The sequence below is a fragment of the Cottoperca gobio genome, chromosome 20, assembly GCF_900634415.1.
Source record: "Cottoperca gobio chromosome 20, fCotGob3.1, whole genome shotgun sequence".
NCBI classification, from domain to species: domain Eukaryota; kingdom Metazoa; phylum Chordata; class Actinopteri; order Perciformes; family Bovichtidae; genus Cottoperca; species Cottoperca gobio.
Window position 1 is genome coordinate 15,340,514 of NC_041374.1, and position 24,115 is coordinate 15,364,628.

Sequence of the window (24,115 nt, forward strand, 5' to 3'; positions counted from 1 at the left end):
GAATGATATTTCCTAAATACTCGATTTATTCGAATTATTATGGGAATAAAATCGTATTCCTGACACCTGAAACTGAGAGGATTATGATACTCCATTCCTCCATTTATTTGTGTTTCACATGTCAGTGTGTATTTAGCAGATGTGTTAATATTGTGGTAAAAGTAATAGTAATAGCTGACTGAAATTGAAATACGTATCCATATATAAACCAACAACAACAGCACCTAATGTTGATAACATTACATAATATGATTACATGACACTTTTCTTAGATACCATTGACTTATAAAAGCTTTACCCTACTGGTGTGTGTCTAATATCTGGCAACCCTGCGCGCAGCTCCACTGCTACGTTTTCCAGGCAGATAGAGACTCGGCTGTGAGTGTCTGAGTGGGAGATGGACTGAGTGAGGGCGCTCTTTCGACCAGTGCTGCCGATAGCATTGAAATACACATACGATAGGTTGAAATTATTGACGATTTTACGTTGCTGAATCAACAAGAAAAATCTAGTACCGATATCAATCTTTCACATACCACTCCAAACACACTAACACGGCATTGATGGTAATGTATGCAAGGAAACAACCGAGACTCGGCGATGGGTAAACATCTCTAACGTTACTTATTCTGATTTTCCTTTACCTCGTAGCTACGCTTTGACAATCCGCCATTTTTACTGAAACCAAAATAAGTGTCTGGAAACTTGCACGTTCAGCTGTTGCCGCACTTACAAGTATTTCTAAACATTGACATTTGAAGCTTTATATTCACAACTGTTTTCTTTATATTTGCAGGTGCGACCGAAGAGATTCTCAGCCCTACCAGGTACTTGTTAGCTAACTGTACCCTGCTAGCTTGCTAGCAGCAAATAAGATTAAAATGGACACTCTAGTTCAGGCTTCTGGAAAGCACAACAGGCCCCAGTCAGTGCGGAAAATAAAGTGAAAAGTAAATGATTTTATTTTAAATGGCCATCAGAACGCTGCAAATACTTCCTAACGTGACTATTGTTGGGTAAAGACAACATAGCCTGGATGTTTTCGTCGAATTCAGATGTTTCGGAAAAGGTACAGGCGAGTTTTGTTGCAGCTCAAAGCTAATGATAGCCTGTTACTGTTAGCTTGCTTGCTAGCCAGTCCGATTAGGGCCTGACCGCAATCTGTCATTTTAAGGATATAGCTAGCTAAGCCCTCGAAACATCAAAGCGTTCGAAATGTACTCTGCTAATGAACGTTTGAACTATTACATTCAGAATACAGATGATGAGCCATGACGAAGGCGAATACTGTGTTGTCTGATAAAACGTTATGTTTACTTCATTATCAGAAATTATACTTGCGTATATACGTATACTGTATACATAAGTACATTCTTACCAATTGAGAAATGACTACAATTAGTAATGTAACACTTGAAATAATTGACAGTGATATATCTTCTGCTTTCAAAACATAAATAATTAGCTGTATGAATGCAGATTAGCTCCGCAAATACATTCCTTAAATATTCATACTTTGACGCATAAGTACTTTGCCATTGTAACGTTAGTATTTTTAACAGCCAAACACCATGTTTAACAAGGAAGATAACACTGGTTTGAAGTATCTTGTGATGGTGATAAAAGGATGACAACATTGTACGTACTAGATTGTAGTGAGGTGTTTGATTTGTTTCTACAGGCTCTCAAATACTCGTCCAAGAGCCATCCAGGAGGGGACCACCGACATGAAAAGATGCGCGACTCCTCAGATGTCACTCCTCCCTGCAAAATGCTCAGGAGGTCTGACAGCCCTGAAAACAAACACATCGACAGCACAGGGCACAGCAGAGCAAAGGCTGTCCATACACACCGGGCCAGAGACAGGGATGGAGGTGAGACAGTGGTTATTGAGACTAAAATGGGTTTAGATTAAACGCAAATTGCTCACTTGAATGGCTACAGATAATGCTGTCATGTACACCTCCTCAACACTGGAACTCTGCTGTGTAATTCATTTGTTTTACTCTCGGACACCAGTACAGCCGGCTTTATGCTTATTTATGTTGTGACAGCAAGTATTCCAGCTGTTGTGGTTTTGTATCAAACAAGCATAACATGGATGCTCTGATTAACTTTATTAGTAACAAACCAAATTTCAATTTTTTTTATTATCAAGAAGCACTTTATTTTAACCAGTTGAGTACATCTCAGCTGTCTGCAGTTGCTTGTGCTTTCTACAGCTGAAACCACAAACCTAGATGTTTTGTTGTTTTAAATCTTAATGCAGTGAAATGAAAAGTAACACCAAGCATGCAGTTGTTGAAGGAAATATCTTGTGAGGGGGAATAAGTGTGTTTTCGCCTTGTTTAAGGTTTATATCTGAATTTCCTCAGTTGCCGATTTAACTTCACTGACGGTATGTCAGAAGTACATTTTTCAAGGTTTGTGTATTTTCAATGATGGATAGTGGAAACTCGTATATGGGTGACTGTTTTAAATCTCATTGTACACTTAGTTTTGTAGTGGGTTTGTTTTTTTTCCTTTCCGTTCCAAGACAAAAAAACATAAAGAAACTAAACTTTCCTCTATTTCTCTGTATTTGATTATTTGGCTGTCAAGCAGTTTGATCCATGCATGCAGTATAATTTCAGTGCATGACAAAAGCATTTTTACGAGGGGCGTAAATCTTAGTTTTAACATGAGAGTATTGTGTTAAATTTCCAAACATAATGTTTTGTGTAGCCAGTTTTTCAAAGTGATAAAACATTTGTAGGACTAATGTTGACTGTGTGTGCAACAACAGACAAGAGACTGAAAAGCCACTGAGCATAAACAGCAGTTCTTTGCCCAGAAGAGATGTTGCCAGTTGGTGGATTACTTTGTATATCAAGAGTATATATATATATATATATATATATATATATATATATATATATATATATATATATATATATATATATATATATATATATAATATAATATAATATAATATAATCCAGAGCAACACGAAATTGTTGTGAGAATTTGTGAGGGATGTTACAAAACACTGTGTTGCATTTTATTTTGAGATACCTGAGATTGACGGGTGTCTGAGGCTTCAGATACTGACTGTTAAAAAAACAATACTAAAGTGAGTTTTTTCATCATTCCTGCAGTCTGCTATTATTATGTGTAGCCAATAAGGGTAGACGACTGCCATTTACCCCTTAAACTGAGTATTTTTTAAATCATTAAACTAGGTTTTGTGACATAATATATGATTACTATTTTTACAGAACTTTAACCAACACAAATCATTGACAGCTTTTTGTATTCCGTGTTTTTATTATGTATTACACGATGTCCAGGGATTCTGACGAAGTTGAACTAAAGAAAGATTTATCTGACTAGCATTTTAAACTTGTAGTTTTCAAAGCTTTTAAAAGGAATGGGTATTAGATCAAAACGTTTGTATGTACAATAGGTCCAATGACTATCTGTAGTGGGACAGTTGTGACCAACTCTGCTGTTCCCCTCAGCTCTATGGTGCATTTCTGCGTCTTCCAGTTCATCGTTTTGGTTTTCTGACCTACGACTGAACAGTTTTTTTTTTGTTTTTTTTTGAGTCACACTGCTGTCATCAGCCTGTTTTTCAGCGACAGCAAGTAGCTTTTTTTTTGGGGACAACCAAGCTCTAATAAACTATGTACACTACTTTCCAAGCATCAAACAGCAGACAGACAGTAATTAACTAGTGATCATAGTGGAGATCTTAACGGGATTCTTTTCTAATATTTGTTGTTTATAACTTAAGTTACTTTCAAATGTTGACATCTTAACATAATTTTGATAAGGGGTTTGAAATGGTTTGGATCCTATAGGTTCGTTCAATGCGATGGAATCAGAACTTGCACAAGTAGCCAGAATGTGCTGATCGAATGTGAAAATAAATGCTTTTCTTTAGGATTTACACGTATTGACGCTGGGAAGTGGTACAGTGGCGTATTTCAATGTGTTGACATGCATCAAGATACTGCCAGTGCGTTGAGCTTCAATAGAAAACAATAGGTGTGGGTCTTGTGACTCACATCATGCATTGCCAATGTTCGCTGCCCCTTTTTTTAGAGCTCTGTTTCCCGTTATCCACTCTGCATATTGAATTCTCTGGGGTGGGAAAGGGATGAATGAAGAGCTGATATGAAAGCCAAACCAAGCTCATTAAATGATCTGTTGTAATTCCAGCTACAGGTGAGAGTTCTGTATAGGTTTTTGGCTTCCCTCGTATGAATGATTTTTATTTGCAGGCTGAACAATGTGTATTCTTTTGTAATTTACAAAAATAGCATTTGTGGTTGTTTTTTTTACTGATGAGGACGGCTAATGTAATCATGTATTCATGATTCTTCAGCAGCTATGGTGCTGTTAATATGGTGACATTGTGCCACAGAGGGCTTCGAAAAAACTAGTCCCGCCTGGTTGACAGAATGAGAATAGTTGAAATTTAACTGCAGCTTTTTTTCCCTGGTTGATAAATACCTTGATTATTTAAACTCGGAGGCTAACGCATCTCTTGCTGACCCCTATTGCTCTTTTTAGTATTAGCAAAGACAAAAGTATAAAACACTCCTGTATGAAGCTTCTTATTTATAGCCGGGCCCTGACTGTCACTTTCTCCGGTTAATAACAAACATCACCGGCAGTGGATTAATATCAGCTGTAGCTAATTAAAGTTGATTCTGGAATGGCTAAAAGAGACTTGATGGCTGCGGTCAGGTTGATTGCTCTCTACAAGGCCGATGCGGTGTTGTGGACTGTGTGTTTTTGTAGTTAAACACAACCAGTAGAATGACGAATCTTCTCTCAATAAATAACCTAGTGAATCACATCACAGCCATTTCACAAGACTCTTCCAGTTCTGCTTCTATGCACATCATATGGCTTGATATTTAATGTACTGTATGTATGTAACCTTTTAATACTTTTATGTCCGGATCTCTAGGATTTTGAACAGTGTTTACCCCCCCTGCTCCCCAAACCAATTTACTTGGGGTGGGAACCCTGTGTCGGATAGTCTATGGAAAAAGCAATTTCACTGTATCAGCTGTTGATGTGATTTGAACAGTCTCCCTTTGAACACATTTCTGAAGTTTAAATACAAAATGCTGCTGAAACAGAAGCACTTCTTAGTCCCAATGAGCTTTTTGATCACAACTGATATCGTTCATTGAAACTACTGGCTGCTGTTAGATAGTTTGTGCACTGTGGTTCACGTGTGGAACACTTTATTGTACTTGCAGAACTCGGTGGTTGCAGTGTTTTTTTTAATTGGAGCATAATGCAGAGTTTTTACTTCTGGCAAAACCTCTGGAAGAAATGGACCGGAGTCCTGATGTACAGATTGGCTCAGGAAAACCCTTGTTATTGTATTCCCCACAGTTGAATTGACTGTGCTGATAGTCTTGAACCACCATCTATCCAGTAATCTTCGTCCAAAATAAAATGGGAAACTGAATTTAAAAACATTCTGAATATCACTAGAAAAACAAAGGATTTATGATGCAGGCATGAGAGACTGGAGTTCGCATGTAGGGGGGTTAACAACACCCTTTTCTGCACCACACTAGTATACTCTGTGAGGACAATGGAGTAAAATATTTATTGCATAGAACACAATGTGCCGAATTTGATCTATTAATTCAGCAGGTGACGAGATCAAAGGTCAGTCAAAAATGATCGTAACGTGCCCAGAGTGCAACACTGTCAAGCGGTGACTTTCTGAGTTTGGAAAAACGCGTCTAGGAAACCGTTTCGGGCTGTAACAGATGTTGGATTATGCCGTTCCTTTCTTTCTATTTATCTTCAGTTTAGACACTTAATGTCGCCCTCAAAAAGAATGAGTCTGGCATTTGCGTTTGTACCATTCTTTTTGGCTTAATTGTGACACTCACAGACACAAAAAAGACAACTTGGATCCTCCTCCATAGTATGACGACAATGAAATGTTAATGATCATGTGTACTCGACACTTCAGGGATCACTTGAATCCCGAAGTTGCAAAACCTTTTTAATATTATTTCAGCATAGTCCTCTCGCTCTAACCTATAACCCAGTGGCAGAAGTTCTAGAACATTATAAAGCCAACTTGAAACAGATGGTTTGAGATTGTCTAGCCATTGCTGTAGATTGATAACCGTGCAATGGACAATAGAAGAGATGAGATTCTCTTATCTGTTAAATTCAGGTGAAGCGGCGTGCAGGCCTTAAATGCATTGTGGACGATTATGCACAATAGGGCAATGTATTGTGTACAATGGTTGTGGATGATGAGTTAGTATGTGTGTGAGAATCGTGTATCTGGTGGAAAAAAAGTTTATTTTTTCCAAGTGTCTGCCGCTGCCTCTCTCATTTAATTTTTTTTTACACATGTCAAAATATCCTGAAGTACTTAGTACACGTGTAGCATCTAATAATAGTTTGTCAGATTTGAGAAGATGGATAAGCAGGTTCAGTCTTGCTCTCTGATTGCTTCACTTGTTCTGCTACCTGTAGTGGTGTTGGCAGTGTGTTTACATCAGAATCTCCAGGAAGGTCGCCAAAGTACCAGGACACATTTTTAAACAATTTAAAGTAATGCTGTTACACTTTTGAATTTGTGAAACTATATCTTTATCTTGAGTCCCAAAAAAAAAAAAAAGGAATAGTGATGCTGCACCACTACTCTTTTGTTGCTCTTCCAAAATAGATTGCCGGATTTAGATTATTGTGGCAATTATGCATGCATATGGTAAAAGGTTTGGCAAGACACCTGTTCTGGAATTGACTGCTGTAATTTCTGCGAGTAAACCCATAAGAACATTGGGAAATCCTTTTTGTACAAAAATCCAAAATGGTAGTCCCGGATCTCTTTGTGAGACTCCACAGATTAAGAGCTTTGGAGACGGCTTGTGTCAAATTATGACGAGTCGATATCCCCACAGTGTGACTGTTTCTACTACCCACATTTACAAACCATCATATTCCAATCGGACATCAAATTAACCAGAATACACGGGCAAGCTAGCGTAATGCTACTGCCTCACAATCCTCCGCCGCCTCTTGTGAGGTTTCACTGCATAAAAGTGTCAGTGCTATGACCAAACCATGTGGATGTTGATGACGTTAGTTGATGACATGTTTTAATTTTTTTATTTACACTGTAGCTCCTGTCGGCATTTACTGCACCCTCTGACGTGCCTCAAAATTGATATTGTTTCCGTCTGACATAGTTTGCAAGCAACCAAGACTTTTTCCCAAGAGATGAAACAAGTACAGACGTTATTGGTATTTACTTTGGCATGGAGCCATGGTGACGCTTATTGAAAAGCTGCTCCTAATGAACAGGTGTTTTAAATAATATAGCATAATAGATTTCTTTTCGTTTGTTTTATATAGCCTATTGTAGCCTGTTTGGGAAAGTGTTTGTTCGGTGTAATACAGAACGGTTTGACATGTTCCTTATTTTATCATGAAAATATTTGTTTGCCAGGGGCAAACATTTTTGTCTTTGACACTTTCACTGCTAGTGTAGTGGTAAAGATTGCCAGTGGGCAATAAATATGTTGGTATGAAAGTGACAAGAATATAAACTGTAAATGTTCTGGTAGCCTTTTAAAGTTGATAAAGATAAAAACATGTTTTCTTTTAGTCTTTCCATGCATAAATTGGTGCTTGTACAAAAAGCATTGCCAGAATGCACCAAACTGCTCCATATAATTTTTATTTTTTTAAACGCTCTGCAGGGACACCCCCCCAGACCCCCCCCCCCCCCCCCCCCTCGGGACTTTGCATCTTTGTCACATTTTTCAGCTGAACTTGGCACACTATTATTAGTGTTACTGATGGTGTCTTTCCCTTTTTTTTCTTTTTTTTTTTCTTGTGTTTTGTTGCAGGGACCAGTTATTCTCCACAAGAAAATTCTCACAACCACAGTTCCCTTCATAGCTCCAACTCGCATTCTAACCCCAGCAAGACCTCAGACACAGTAAGTGTTGCCTCAACCATTTAGCACAAGCGCAGATGATGGACTAAACGCAGCACAACAGCCTGAATTGTTGCTCTGTAGTTACTGCAGTGTTGTAGTTTCCTTGTGTACTCTCGATGTAAAGGTGGAAAACTTGCAAACTCTTAAACTCTACACTACCACAAATAAGGCAAAGTTACATTACGATTCTAATGCTTAAACAGAAACAAACTGGGTGTTTATAATCCTGCTTAGTACGGCACCACCAAGGAGAAAAGCCTGATGCAGTATAAATGCATGTCACAGCCGTTTTTACGATCTGCAATATTTGTTCTATAGAGTTGCTCATTTGTATACTGGCACAGAGGGATCAGTGACAAACTGTATGTGAAGTTATTTCCAGTTTGCATTTGCTGAATAAGCTCTAATGTTATGTCTCTGGGTTTGCCTTACATTATTTACAACACGATGAAGCACTGGGTTACAGTGTAAAATGGTAACATAATGCAATGTTGTTTTTATAGTTTTTTTTTAAAATCGCTAACGGTTTCACTTTGCTTACCTTAAGAATGTTCCTCATCTCCGAAATGAGCCATGTCTTGCACTTTAAAACTGCTTCTGTGGATATCTCTTGTACATTTCAGATTTCATTACAAGCTCTTGCATCACATGCCCTCGACACACTTGCACACGATTGTTTTGTGGCTGGCTGGCCTCGCGTTCCTAAATATTTGCTCTTTCTTCTCAGCCTTACGAACCTGGTGACGACTGGTCGGAGCACATCAGCTCGTCTGGAAAGAAATACTATTACAACTGCAGGACGGAGGTGTCACAGTGGGAGAAGCCCAAAGAGTGGTTGGAGAGGTAGCTGTCATCCCTTTACACAAACCACTTGTTTGTACATACCTAGTTACATGTTTGATGTTACATGTTTGATACGTGGATAATCTCTGTTTGCATGACTTGTGTCTGTTTTCTCAGAGAGCAGAGGCAAAAAGAGGCAACAAAGACTGCGGTTGTCAACAGTTTCCCCAAAGACAGGGACTACAGAAGGGAGGCTATGCAAGCATCGGCAGCCACTGGCTTTACTGGAGCGAGTAAGTGTTAAATACATTATTACGACACATTATCCCCACCAGTCTGCAGCGGCTGATTTTATTTTATTTTTTTTTGATTGAATGTTTTCCATCTTTGTGCAAATCTGCCTGAAAGCCAAGCTTAAGCATTGTTGTTATGAGTTGCTGATGACTATTGTTGAGCTGATCTACAGCTGATGAATGCTAACGAACTGCTTACCAAAAGACCGAGACTACAAACGTGCTGAGCCTTGCATGCTGATGCGGCTTTCAGCGACATATTGTGGCTGTGCACTAAAACTGATCCGGTGATCAAACGGTTCGAACCATGTTGCACCCAATCCATTACAGTCTCGGCCAGTTAGTGCTGACAGTCGAGAGATAAACAGATTGTGTGATGGTGAATTATCTTAAAACATTTTTTTGCTGATAATATTGCTGCCTGTTGTTCTCATTGAGATAACTTTAAGCCTGATATTTATGGCTAAAATCAGGACCATAGTGTGTGAGCAGGAGAAAATATAATAAAAACTGACAGCAAGTTAACTAAAGTATTGTACTGTGCTGTGACTGTTGCATTATAATCCAGTTCATAAGATTTCACCAAAATGTAGCAATTTTCCTTAGTTTCTTTGCCTTTTCCATGCTAACTGCATCATGAATTAGCAAGGCAAACCGTTTCTGATGGATAGAGGTTTTTGTTTTGCTACAGTCATAAGTGAAATTCCGTTTTTACGCAGCATTGCAGGGGATGCCTGGTAGTGAAGCAATGCTAATGAGACTGCATAAACTTTGCATGAAAATTGACAAACAATTTCATTTAAAGTTTAATTAAAAGAAAAGAAAGTCTTAACTTGCCTTAGCTGCCCTGCACCAGCTCCAGTGAGCATTACACGGCTACTACAAAGCAATGTCCTGTCACAAACGACACCGCCACAGACTATTGCCGGAGCTCCTGTTCGTTTGCCTTGGAAAGCTAATGTTTATTAGTAGAACTACTGTCACACAACACTTGCTGAATTCACTTCACAGCAATGGCTCACGGCAGGGTAGGCTTTTTTCGAGGCTTGGCAAACCTTAAACTTGCATGCAAAGAAGACCGGTTTTGTAGACGCATGAAGGGCAGCTTGCCCTGCTCACAGCTGCTCAGCCTTTTGTAAGGTCTGTCACTGTGCACATTACCAGTAATTCTATAGCAGGAACTGTGTGTCGCATGTATTAGAAGAGGGAGCCAGAGAATTTCTGCCCTCAGGTCTGGATGTGGTTTAAAAAAAATAAAAGAAAGATTGAGTGAAGCTCCACTGTGGCGGGTAACTGTGTGGCTGTGTTTACATGGAATTAATTTCATTGTTAGATGAATACACAATTCAACATCCTTGCTTTTTGTTACATCCCCAAGGTGTAGCTAGGGGAAGAGGGGGACAATAATACAACAACCAATGATTGAGCGAGTCAGAGTAGGAGTGAACGTGTATAATTGTTTATTGCACAAATAAACTGGTTCCAATGAACTCTCAAAAGTAGGGGTGCGGAAGAGACCAAATGGTTGAGCCAAACAAAAGAAATAAACATAAAAAAACAAGCCCTGGCTATTACTGTCCCAACAAAACACAAACAAAAGCCCTCACTAACTGATCTAATAACAAGTGGTGTAAAACACATACAGAGGTGTCAACAACCTGCTAAACTAGTGGTTCTAACAAAGAAGTCTATGCGTGGATAAAAATGTACAGGGTACCTCAACTTACCTAAATAAAACAAACAGCACTGTATAGAATTTGCTTGGTAAAGGACATCAGCAGTAGACCACGACACAGGCTGAAGAGAGACTAGGGCTGCGTCTCAATTCATGGGCTGCAGCCTGCGCAGGACGTAGCCTTCACGGTCTTTGCAAGCCAGGACCTCCGTATACCGCGAAGGCTGAACCGAGGGGTCTACGAAATGAGACTGTCTGGTCTACGGGAGACTTCCTGGTACATCGCCAGTTGTTCACGCCCCTACATTTTGCCGCTCCCGTCGCCTAGCAACTCTCTGAAGTTATCAAGCGCAGTTGACGGCTTACTTTAACATTTTCCCAGAGAACAGAACCAGAGATGATACTTTTATCTTTTTATTTTCAATCATGATTGAAGATATGCTTGATCACCGGCGATAATGTATTTTAGACAGTGGAGGGGCATCTCGTACACACTCTGGAGAATCCCCCCCCCCACATGATGCATCAGAAGACACCAGGGGCTTTATTGTGGCAGCCCATCAAAGTCCAGCAGCAAACTTTATCTGTATACTTAAATGTTATATTGTTTTATAATACTTTTGTTTATAATAATCATTCAATCATTTTCTTTGTTCGATCATTCATTTCCATTCATTGATAGGTAGTTTTATAAATTAAATAATCCCCTTTCTAAATTAATAAATCATATGTACAATCCTTCTTGAACCTTGAAATCAAGTTTATTACTTTTCATTAATAGTTCATGTAAATTATATATATATATTTTATGTATTTCAATTAATTTAAATTTCATTTGTCAACAAGTTTCTCCAGCAGAGTCTGTCCATCCTCTCCCTGCTCTCCATCCTCTCCCTGCTCGCCATCCTCTCCCTGCTCTCCATCCTCTCCCTGCTCTCATCCTCTCCTCTCTTCTGCCTCCTTCTCCCTAAAACAAAACAACATGTTAGAGCAAGTTTATTACACCACTAAACAAAAGAGATTAAGTTGCAAAAATAAGTACACATATTATAAATAATAAAATATGTATAATCAATCCGAACGATTGCACTGGACTGCTTCGGTCAGAAAACCAAGCAGGTAATATGAAGTATACATTATTTATACAGTCGCCACAATCTATGTAAAATATAAATCAACATTTACAACACTTAGGTTTGAAAGTTAACGTGTTAAAAGTTCTACTTTAAAAGGCTAACTTGGGTCGGATGCCGGCAGCAGCTGAGCAGCTAGCTTAACTAGCATCGGCACGAACATCCCGTAACTTAACCGTCATTTTAACGAAAATGTTATTTTGATTTTATAACATTTGTATCGTTAGCTATTCGAGCGAGTTGAAACCCAATACTTACATTTAAAAGTATATCCATTTGCCGCTACTGCTGGGTCGAGGGGTGGCATTTTGTAAAAAAAATTCTCTGGGAGCGCAATGAATCTTGGGATACCTGAGGCCGTGAAGGATACATCAGATGTATTCTGCAGGCCGCAAAAGAAGGCCGCATTTGTTGTTTGCATTTGAAGGAGTCGCCGAAATGGGACACCCCTGTCGCGGCCGCTGTGACGTAATCTGTCTACAAATGCAGGCTGCAGCCCATGAATTGAGACACAGCCTAGGCCAGCTCTTCCTGATCCTCCTTTGTTGAGGGCCCTTCCTCCTGATAGGCCAGCCAATTGGTTAATCACCACCTAATTAGCTGACAGGTGAGAGAAGAGGGGGAGGAGAGAAACACAGCAAGACCAACACACAACCTGCCACTTTTTTTATATTGCTCCAGCAGAAACACTGCCAGTTGTTACCTGAGGTGCTTCTTAAACATATTCTCTTTTCTAGGTTTCCTTTTTTAATTAATCAATTAATAACAATAATAATCCATTTTAAATTCATGTTGCAACAGCTCAAAATGTGAGAACAATCGGTGTTGAGGCGCTTCAAGGCGCTGTATGATTTAGATATTATATCATTTGGTATCTGCCTGCACAATTCTTTTTACCATATTCACTTGCTTCAATAAAAGAAGTCAGATAATTTCGACACTAAAGCCCCATGTTCCCATCCATCCATCGTCTAACGCTTATCCGGGGTCGGGTCGCAGGGGCAGGAGCTCCAATAAGGAACCCCAATCTTCCCTTCTCCGGGCCACATCCTCCAGCTCCGACTGGGGGATCCCGAGGTGTTCCCAGGCCAGTGAGGAGATATAATCTCTCCACCGAGTCCTGGGTCTTCCCCGGGGTCTCCTCCCAGCTGGACGTGCCTGGAACACCTCCCTAGGGAGGCGCCCAGGTGGCATCCTTACTAGATGCCCGAACCACCTCAACTGGCTCCTTTCAACGTAAAGGAGTAGCGGCTCTACTCCGAGTCTCTCACGGATGGCTGAGCTTCTCACCCTATCTCTAAGGGAGACGCCAGCCACCCGTCTGAGAAAACCCATTTAGGCCGCTTGTACCCGTGATCTCGTTCTTTCGGTCATGACCCAGCCTTCATGACCATAGGTGAGGGTAGGAACGAAGATCGACCGGTATATTGAGAGCTTTGCCTTCTGGCTGAGCTCTCTTTTAGTCACAACGGTGCGGTAAAGCGACTGCAGTACCGCCCCCGCTGCTCCGATTCTCCGGCCAATCTCTCGCTCCATCGTCCCCTCACTCGCGAACAAGACCCCGAGGTACTTGAACTCCTTCAGTTGGGGTAATGGCTCATTCCCTACCCGGAGTAGGCAATCCACCGGTTTCCTGCTGAGAGCCATGGCCTCAGATTTGGAGGTGCTGATCCTCATCCCAACCGCTGCACACTCGGCTGCGAACCGATCCAGTGACTGTTGAAGGTCACAGACCGATGATGCCATAAGGACCACATCATCTGCAAAGAGCAGCGATGAGATCCTCAGGCCACCAAACTGCAACCCCTCTCCTCCACGACTACGCCTCGATATCCTGTCCTTGAAAATCACGAACAGGATTGGTGATAAAGTGCAGCCCCGGCCAGCAGTCACTGGGAACGAGTCCGACTTACTGCCGAGTATCCGGACACAACTCTCGCTTTGAGCGTACAGGGATTGGATGGCCCTCAGAAGTGACCCCCTCACCCCATACTCCTGCAGCACCTCCCACAGTATCACCCGGGGGACCCGGTCATACGCCTTCTCCAGATCCACAAAACACATGTAGACCGGATGGGCGTACTCCCAGGCCCCCTCCAGGATCCTTGCGAGAGTGAAGAGTTGGTCAACCTCATCTGGCCAGATGAGGTTGCATAAAATGCGCAGGTTAGTCTGGCAGTGCAGTCTGAACCTGTCAACTTTTGCCAGACGACCCTTTGTTGGCAACATGCTGTGTCGTCAGAGAAAAATTGTTGCCCGCTTGTTTGGTGTACTGTATGTATGTATTCCCCTTCCCTTTGTCTTATTCTTGTTAAGTGGTCTCAAACTGTGGCTTTCATGTAGTTGCGCAAAATGCAACAAGCAAAGGAGCTTTCATGTTTTCTAGCTTGCATGGCCCGCAGACTCACGATGTGTTGTATGTATAGGTTAGAAGCGCATGCAAGTTTGCACCTGTCCACGTCTCCTGGAGTATGATTTTGTAACAGAATTTCATGTGGGACCATAAACCTATTGAAAATTCTTCTTTAGTTAGCCAAAAGAATGTAATTGTCTTTGGATATGCCGTAAAGAATGCATAAAAATACTGGTATCTTATTGCACACAATTTCACAAACATCTTACTGTAAGTGGGGCTTCAGAATGGAAATGCAGCTGCTGGACTGGCTGTGTCTTTATTCATGCAGGGCTTCTGAGCACAGCCAAAAGGTGTGTGTGTGTGTGTGTGTGTGTGTGTGTGTGACTCTGTTAGTCAGTCACCAGTTAGGCCGGTATAAATGAATATACAATGTTAAAAAGGAACTGCATTATCACTGAGAAAATTGAGACTGCCCTTTGTTGATGAAAATGGCATCCTCCTTTTGTGCAGAGTCAGCCCAGGTGGAGAAGCCTGCAGCGTCCCAGTCGTCGTCATCCTCTGCCTCAGGGAGCTTGAACCCCTCATCGGGCACCCCTGGATCGTCTGCCTCCACGGTGCCTGTGTCCCCAGTCCTGCAGTCCCCCGCCCCTCCACTACTGCATGACCCCTCCCTGCTTCGCCAGCTTCTCCCAGCACTTCAGACTGCCCTGCAGCTTAACAATGCCAGTGTAGACATGGCGAAAATCAACGAAGGTAAGGGAAAGATGCGTGACATGTACACTCTGCTGGCTGCAGTGGGTGTGTTTTGATGAGTACTAGTTACAGAGCGACGCTGTTAAATTATACGCTACGCTGCACTGCTCTTGGCGTCTGGTCTGGCTTCTCGGTGTCAGAGACTTTGACATTACATGATGATCTTTCCTTCAAGGAAAAAGAAAGGGAGTGATTTGCAGCCTTTTTTTGTGTTCAAATGTAATCTTGTAAATTCATTTCTTGGCGAGAAATGTTCCTACCTACTGTTTGAAGGAAAGGTTTTCACAGCAATATAAAATAGATGGATTAGAGAGGGAATTATGATCTGTTTAACTTCCTAACAAGAACCAGAATGCACACAGTGCAGTGTTTCCCCAAGGTTTACTGCTTTGGAGGGGCGCTCACCGTGCGACGGGGGGGGTATTCCGTGCGTGGCGTGGGGAGATTGCGTGCGCGGCGCGGTTTCTATTTAGTTCTCCCCTCTCGCTCTGTAGGTGTGTGCGCCAGCTGCGAAGCCCCGCCCTTCGCAAAACTGAGCGAAGGAGAGAATGTGAATGCGCAAAGTAGACAGTACAAACTGAAACGTGTACATATATTAGATCAATAGCATAAGCGTTTAGTTTATTTAATAAAAGAGCACCTGTCAATGTGAAAAGTGAGTTGTAAATTATTTCACTGGTGTTGATATCGATTGTATGATTACATTTCTGGGATCGTGACTATTTTCATTTGCGTGACAAGCCGCTCCTCTGAAACCTGCTCAGCAGTGTTTACATTTGACCAAATTTCTGTCAGAGCTGAAAGTAAGCAGATGCATTTACTCTTGTTCTTTACTGAAGTACACTGCTGGGGTACTTGTACTTTTATAACACTAAGTGCATGTAACATAAATTAAATATAAAACTATAGGAAACGAATAGACAATGGTTGGGGAAATACTGCTGTATCTTTAATTGTGACTGACTTTTTCTCTAAAGCCCTGGTCCATCCATGTTGTAAAGTAAATGTGTGCATCGCTGTTCCAAACAGTCCTACTGGAAAAGCCCCCTGAGTTGTGCGACGCATAATAATTGTGCATATGGAGATAACAATGTACACTTTCAGATAGTCTCCCCTAGAAGGCAGCTGCTGGGGTGCGTGGAATTTCATCCTACTTGAGTTTGCCGGCATAAGAAATGTATAAACTCTGTCTCCGTAATGCATGTGTAGGGAAGGCGTGGAATTTCACATACTGTTTTTCATCCCACAAGCACTTCTGTTGGAGTATGCTGTGAATGACTGACTAGCCTAACCGTCGGTGTTGTGCCAACACTGAGTGGAAGACTTGGCTGACATTGTAGGGGGCACATCATGCAGCTGGACTGTCTGAGTTTTGCTCTTGACAGTATTTGTATGCACATAATGGTTAGCAAAAGGATGACGTCATCATAACGGTTCTCAGACGTTGGTTTTATGTGGGGTCTGAAATAAATCAGAAATAGTGACTAATGTCAAATCAACAAAAGAAATTCATGTTCTCCGAATGTTCTTTCTTTTGTCTTGCAAAGACAACGTGTATAAATATTGTAGTCTGTGCAGAAGTCGGTACCGAAAGAAGCGTGAGAATAGAACAAAACCTTAATGATGAAATGTCCATGATGGGGAAAAAATGTGTTGCATTATAATCATAAACATGAAAGATATTTCTAAAGAGAGATGCCCCGATCATTATTTGCTGCCGATTGTCGATCGTCAAAGATCCATATCGGCTAATAATGATTTTTTGTTTTTGTTCAAGTTTCTTGGCAAAAACTGCATTTTACAAGATTACATTTGAACACATGACAACATAATTGACCTTTTGTGTAATTTTTACTGAATATTGGCCGATAACTTATCGATCAGGACATCCCTATCTATAACCCTTCCCTCAGCCCATACCGTCTAAATCTCTGGAGTACAGTGTTCCTCGTAAAACATGCATGTTCAATTAGTTTAACCCGAGGAAGTTCAAGCTAAAAGACATTGTCTCTGGACATAATAATTATGACTCGTTACTGAATTTGACTGTTGAACTCACTGTGTAGCAGGACCCAATATATCGGTGTTTCTCTTTGCCTATCTAGTTCTCACAGCTGCGGTCACACAAGCTTCATTACAGTCGATCCTCCATAAGATCCTCACTGCTGGACCATCAGCTTTCAATATCACTACTATCCTCTCTCAAGCTGCTCAACTCTCCAGCCAAGGTAAATTAAGCCCGTGCAGAAGCATGTTTATTCCTGTGTGTGTGCGTGTTGACTTCTGATCCCTTTTAGATTCTTTGTTTTTTGTTTTTGTGTACGCCTAGCAGCTCAGCAATCGAACCAGTCACCCATGTCGCTAACATCAGAAGCGTCATCGCCCCGGTCTTATGTTTCTCCAAGGATCAGCACACCACAGAGCAACGCTGGTCCCCTTAAACCCCACCACAGCACGCAGCCTGTCACCTCACAGACAAAAGTAAGACTCTAACATTCAGTGTGTTCCGATGCACTATCCTATTGGGTGGGAAAATTAGCCAGCTGGATACATTTTGGGACATTTTTCCCTGGGATCTCAAACCAGACACTTAAATGTGCATACTAACGGGCAAGTATACCTGATCTGTCATGTTGTTTAGATGATGCATGTTGTTGAGGAAGGAAAGGGGCTCTCATGGATGGCTCGTGAAGATCTACTTACTAAGCTTACTATCTATAAGCTTGTATCTTGATCCCACAGAGAGGATTTGGCTCGATGTAGCGTTTCTGACTCTCTGTGTTTTGTCAGGTGAGCTCGACAGCAGGGAAGCAGGCGTCTCATCCCCATCCCACGTCCCAACAGTCCCTCTCCAGCGATAAGCAGCACAGTCACGATGCCACCACGGCCTCCCCGCGCAACCTCCATCGCCAAGGGTAGGTACAACCACACCTCTCCCAAGTGCAGTAAGAAAAATAATAAGTAGCTTCATTATTTGTGGGTCCTGATGTGGCAAACCATCATGGAATATGTTTCTTGTCGAGTGTACACCGTTAATGAGTTCATAATAACAGTTGCTCCCTGACTCCTGAATTATTCTTAGACCAATACATGTAAGATCTTTCCCATCATTTAAAAAGAAAAAAGGAAATGTTTACCACATGGCTTATGAAGGCCATATGCATATATGTGCAGTGGTGTGCTTTTTTTTGTCAAATCATCTTCTCATGTATCCAAATACAGTGGAAATACTTTCTCTGCCAACATTTTTGAAGATTCACATCAGCTCATGAATGGTGGAATTTTCTTTACCACCGCACAATAAATTCATTCCTGACGCTGGATTCTAATGTGATGTTGTGGCACCACCTGCTGTTCATTGATGGAACATTGAGTTGCTGCTTCATTCAGAAATATCTCATCAGTCATTTATTCTTTTTGTGTTACAATTTACAAAAGGGAGGAAGCTAACTGTTTGTTTCTCTGCAATACCGTTGGTAGATGAATACGCACGCAGCCGTTTATACAAATATTAAATCTCCAAAGTGCAATGTTTGCCCTGAAATTATATTCTGTAAATCAAAAGAACAGATTCAGAAAACTTTTAAATGTTTCATTAATAGTATTTACTCACAAATAAAAACATAACAGCTCACTTATTATTTTACAAAAAGGAGCTTGATAATAATAATAATAATATAAATAATATAGTAGCCTAGACCAGGGGTGGGGAACCTTTTTCATATCAAGTGCCATTTTTTCTTTAAAACATCCTTCGAGGGCCGTACTAATTATTGAACTCATAACCTCTGCAAAACTTTTTTAAGACGCAGCCCATTCATTTCACCTTTCTTTTATGCTGTGCAAAAAAGCAACTTTTTTATCCATGTATCTTTCTGTTTTATTAGAAATCGGCAATCCTTTATTAGTCCCAAAACGGGGAAATGTATCTTGTCACAGCAAAAGAACATATGAAGTAAAAAGGCAGTAAACAATAATTAAATAGAATCAAAAATAATATAAGTACCAAGTGGTTGATAGAAAATAAAGTGAATATTGCACATGGCAGTGATAATTGCACAGCAGTGGTGGAATAGTCTGTTCTTGGTGCGGTGGTCTATCTGTCTATGTTTGTATGTTACGCTCTGCGGAGAGCTGCTTGTTGGGCCAAACTCCGCCGAGGAGCGTTAACTTTATCCAAACGCACTCATTCTTTCAGCTCGTGCAGTTCGGCATGTTTCATGCAGTAATGACGCTCGAGATAATTTTTCATCACCGCAAGTACGTCCGCACAAACTAGACTCACTGGCCTTTTACTTCCACAAAGAAATTCATTCGTCCATTTCTCCTGGAATGTGCGGCATTCCGCATCCACCTTTCTGTTTTACACTCGCCACGCTGCGTTCACTGATGTCAACGACAGTCTCGTTTAAAATGTAAGTTTTTTTTTTTTACATGACGTGACCACGTGATGACACGTTCCGCTCGTGTTGTGTTCAGGGACCCTGACCGTGGCCAGGAAAAACAGTCAGTCAGCCGTTTAAAATATTGCCGTCTTGTGTTTTTTTGCTAGTGGATTTGTTTTGCGTGCGTTTTACGAATTACCTCGAGGGCCGGATCAAATGGTCTCGCGGGACGTATACGGCCAGGAGTCCGGAGGTTCCCCACCTTTGGCCTAGACCCTGGGTTCCCAAGACCTCCAGCCTCATTTCCCAGTTCTGTCTGTTGTAGCGCACCTGATCCATCAGGAAGGGTTGATGAATTGCATCATGTGGGTTCAAAACAACGACAGAAACACAGTGCGCTGTAGAGAATGAACATCGATAACGCGGGCCTTGTACTGAAGTGTCGTCTTGTACGTATTCACTAAAACACCTCGCTGTATGGCACTCGCTTAGTGTGAACATTGTTTTATTGACGCTCATCATCGCACATTAGTGAACAAACCAGTTCTGATCCACCATTCTAACGGAATGAATAAATAGATGATTCGCTGTCATCGGGTATAATATTGTACTGTACATGAATATTGTATTGCTGCATTACAGCAGCATCATCCTCCCCGGTTTTTACCTTCATAAGGGGGGAAAAAAACCTACACACTTTCCCCCCCACATCCCTCCTTGTTTACTACCATCAAATTCCTTTCAGACTCTCTCACCTCAAGCTTTAGTCATTTTTCACATAACGTATGACACTGAGCTGCTCTGTTGAGTCTTTTATCTAATGGTTATTTGTGTGCAGTTGTCTATTGACTTGAGACTTATATTTTGTAATCCGCTGTATTGAAACTTAAGTAATCACAGCGTTGTAAGAAAGGAGGAAGGGTTTTTATATCGCTGCTGAACACGAGTGGATAAGTCGTATACAGAGAGAATACAGCCGGTTACTTCATGGACATCATTGTCTCAACACTTACGTGTTTCTTCAACCTGTGTCTATTGCAGCAGCCAGAGGAGTCCCTCCCCGGGTGCCAACCACGTGTCCTCCAGCAGCAACGCCTCCAACTCTGCCTCCGCTCCCCCCTCCGCCTCAGCAGCCCGGCCCTCCTGCACCTTCACCCCCACCCTGGCTGCCCACTTCAATGAGAATCTTATCAAACACGTGCAGGGTTGGCCTGCTGAACACGCAGAGAAACAGGTTTGTGCCTCTTGGCATTTCACCATTTTGTTCTGTTTTTGCTGATTCTGTTTATTCATAACAACACCCCCCTTTTCTTTCTTTCTTTTTTACAAATTGCGTGCGTGTCAAACACATTATCAAGGCATCAAGACTACGTGAAGAGGCTCACACCATGGGGAGCATCTGTATGTCCGAGAACTGCACCGAGCTCAAAAACCTCCGGTCCTTGGTCAGAGTCTGTGAAATACAAGCCACACTGCGTGAGCAGAGGTGAGCCTCGGAATGTTTCTGTCTCGAAGCATGCACCTGTTGCCACGTAACGCAAGTCTTACAATTATTGTCCTCTTTTGTCTTCCCCACAGGATACTGTTTCTGAGACAGCAAATCAAAGAACTTGAAAAGTTGAAGAATCAAAATTCTTTCATGGTCTGAGAACTTTCTGGTTGCGAGTTGAAGCGGGGGTTTGGGGAGGGCAGGGGGTGGGGGGGAAAGACCCATTGCACATAGTTGGAAGCTGGAGGGAGAGCAGCTGATCGGTTCCTCTTGAGCCCAGTCTTTAAACACACAGGAGCTGCAGTCGGGGTTGGCTTTGGACCGCTGGGCTGGGGAGGACCAAGAGGGAAACCTGATGAGCTGTCGGAGGGGGACGGCAGGGTGCTTTACAAGACTCTGTTTTGTAAAAAACCCACGGTGGGGGGAGGGGGGGATGTAGATTTCTTGTAGATGTTATTATCTATGTTGTAAATATGTTTTGTAGATTGAAGCCATGGAAAGCCATGCCTATCAAAGCTTTTGACATCCAAACTAATCAACGCCGAGGGCCGGCTACATTCATTAGCTAGCCTTTCCTCCATGTTAACGCAGACTAAAAGCTTCATTTTGTCAATTCATAGATCATTAAACCATTGAGCATGTGTGACCTGCACGTAAAACGGAAGAGGATGTTTCGAAGCCATTTATATACACAGAAGCCTAAAGCATAACTCACTGGTGTCAATGTAGTTTCTTTCCTCAAATATCGGTTAACTGATTACTCTCTAGATTCTCTTCCTGCGCCCTCCTCTGGGTGAAATGTAACCTGTACTCAGGCGTAGTGAACGTCCCCTCTGCGCAGGTCTTTGCTCACTACGGTTCGGTGATCTACTTGCAGCTTCTGGTTGCCCTGCATGTCCCGATCTGAAGAAGAAAAAAAACAACAACAAAAAAAAAAACAGTGCCTGGTGGTGTGATGGAGTAAGTGATTTAAAAACAAAAAACAGAAAAAAAAAATGATGAGATGTGATGGCGTGCTGCTTTGGACCATTCCCACTACCCTCCCCTGGCCTCAGCCCTGCCCTGCCACACCCTCTTCCTCCTGAGACATCAACACTTCACACCCTCCAAGTAGTTTTTTTTATTTTATTCCCAAAGTTTCGGTTCTTCTTTTCTTTTTTCTTCCCCCTCTCCAACATTGTACTTTTCAAGATGAGATGGGTACCACTGGTTCATTCCTTTTTTGTACAGTCGCTAACATGCAGTGGAGTTTTAAGAAGAGGACGCAGAATTAAGAAAAAGGTTTTATTTATAAAGAGTTGTAGTGATAAGCAGTTAAATCCGAATGATATCCACACTTTTATTTGCACCCATATTAGGAGTGGTACTCCAGCGGGTTAGAGGCGGATGTATGCGGATCACCTCTCGTGTCAGAGCAGGGCAACGAGAGGGCACACGGTCAAATGTGAAATGTATGTATTGTAATAAAGATGTTCAACTAAAGCAAGCACTGGTTATTTTATTGGAGTTTTAGGTTTGGTTCTTACGCTAGTGCCTTGTTGAAAGTCTTAAGTCTCGCAGCCTCATTTACCTGCAACGCCCACACTTTATTTCATCCTGTCTGACCAACAAGAAAAGATCTTCAACAAGCATGTCATGCACAGGGTTGTATTTTTGTTTTGTTTTTTCTAGCACGTCCCATCCAGCTCTTACTTGTTTGTTCCCCCCACTGTTGAAGCAGGGTCCTAAGCTGCAAAAAGCCTCTTTTTTTTTTTTCCACCATACTATCTATCTTGAGTCTAACTGAACTGCAACACACTTCAGTGAAGGTGACCACATCATTGCTTTGTATATTGTTTCCTGAAATATATTGACAAATGAAATAAAATATGCCTCTCTGGGGCCATGTTGTTCTTGGGTTTTTGATGGTCCCTTTAGTTTCAATGTTGTGTGACTTCATAAAGATGTGTTGTGGATGGTTATAAGCAAAGGACAACACATTGCATTACTGATTAATTACATTAATTAGGGTAGAGTTGGTTGTCCACTGTTCACAGGCTCACCGGTTCAATTCCCGACCATGTGGTCAACATGTCAGTGTCCTTTGGCAAGATACAGAACCCCAAAATTGTTCCCGATGGTGTGTGTGTGAATGTTTATCACTACTGATGAGCATGTGGCACCTTGGCAGTCTGACTGAATGTGTGTGAATGCTAAAATGTTTTGTAGATTGGGAAAGTGCTACTTAAATACAGTCCATTTACAATATTCAATTGAAAAATAATACAGGGAAAAAAACAAAACTTATTTTGGTCAAATCAATGCCTTCCACTTCTATCAACAGTTAAAACTGTGAACTCTACTGCCCCCTACTGGTGCCCTACAGACTGGGAACTCTTACCCATGTTTATGTTCGCAAATCGTAAAGAATTGTGGCTCATCACGACTTGCAAAGAGACTTTTTTTTACACTCATAGCAAAACATTTTGGACAACAGCAGCTATAGAGAATGTTATCAAGGACCGATGAAAAGCGAAGTAGGCCCGTCATCTCATAACTAAATAGATACAATTTCCATTTTAATTCAGAGATTAGAGAAAGTCGGGAAAACCACAACACTAAGTAGTAGTACAGATACTTTGGTTTAATGTGAAATGCTCTTAATTAAACACAATGCAAATGAAAAACACTAAATCATATGCTCGGTCCAGAATTATTGTTTGTTGCTCATTACTTTGCATAAAGATCATCAGTCATGCATTCTCTCTATTTACACATTACTCGGGTAAACGGCATTGCAACAGAAGTGCTAATTACAGCGTCACTACTTGTACTTTGACAGTTATTTTACAGGATTAAGTAAAAGTACATTAAACATTAAAGTGGGGTAAATTCACAATATAAAAAGTAAACTGATGCAGTGATCACTTGTATGAATGTCAGATTTTACTGTTCCTGTTAATAATACTATAAAGTCAGACTAGCCTACAATAACTTAAAGTAATACAGAGTTTTAATTAAATAAAAATACATTTATGTTAAATATTTATGTTCATGAAGAAGTAGTTTATATAACTACTTCTTGTACACAAGGTCTGATTACAAAGCTTCCAACAGCATCTCACAGTTACAACTCATCTGAGCAAACTCATTTATGTCTGTAGACCATGAAACATTGTTTGAAATAAAATGTAATATATCATAATTTCAGTGATTTACAGCAGCTTTTAATGAACAAGCCACAAAACAAGTTCTTACTCAATGACTTTACATGTGACTAGGCTGTCT

The 24,115-nt window shown here is 41.3% G+C and overlaps 1 protein-coding gene across 3 annotated transcripts; it reads left to right on the forward strand.

Moving 5' to 3' along the window:
* Positions 1-334: 334 nt before the first annotated feature.
* On the forward strand, positions 335-22,740 carry waca (WW domain containing adaptor with coiled-coil a). 3 transcript variants are annotated; one of them, XM_029458029.1, is made up of 13 exons: positions 335-378; positions 797-827; positions 1,682-1,874; positions 7,890-7,981; positions 8,709-8,824; positions 8,942-9,057; positions 14,732-14,974; positions 17,080-17,202; positions 17,304-17,455; positions 17,765-17,889; positions 20,401-20,593; positions 20,718-20,845; positions 20,938-22,740. In XM_029458029.1, exons 3-13 carry the CDS (start codon positions 1,736-1,738, stop codon positions 21,005-21,007), a joined length of 1,497 nt encoding a protein of 498 aa, XP_029313889.1. In that variant the 5' UTR covers positions 335-378; positions 797-827; positions 1,682-1,735; the 3' UTR covers positions 21,008-22,740. The 3 variants fall into 3 exon arrangements, with proteins under 3 accessions (XP_029313889.1, XP_029313887.1, XP_029313888.1); XM_029458027.1 differs by lacking the exon at positions 335-378 and adding an exon at positions 385-604; XM_029458028.1 differs by lacking the exon at positions 335-378 and adding an exon at positions 385-604 and having other exon boundaries at positions 17,307-17,455.
* The last annotated feature ends 1,375 nt before the right edge of the window (positions 22,741-24,115 follow it).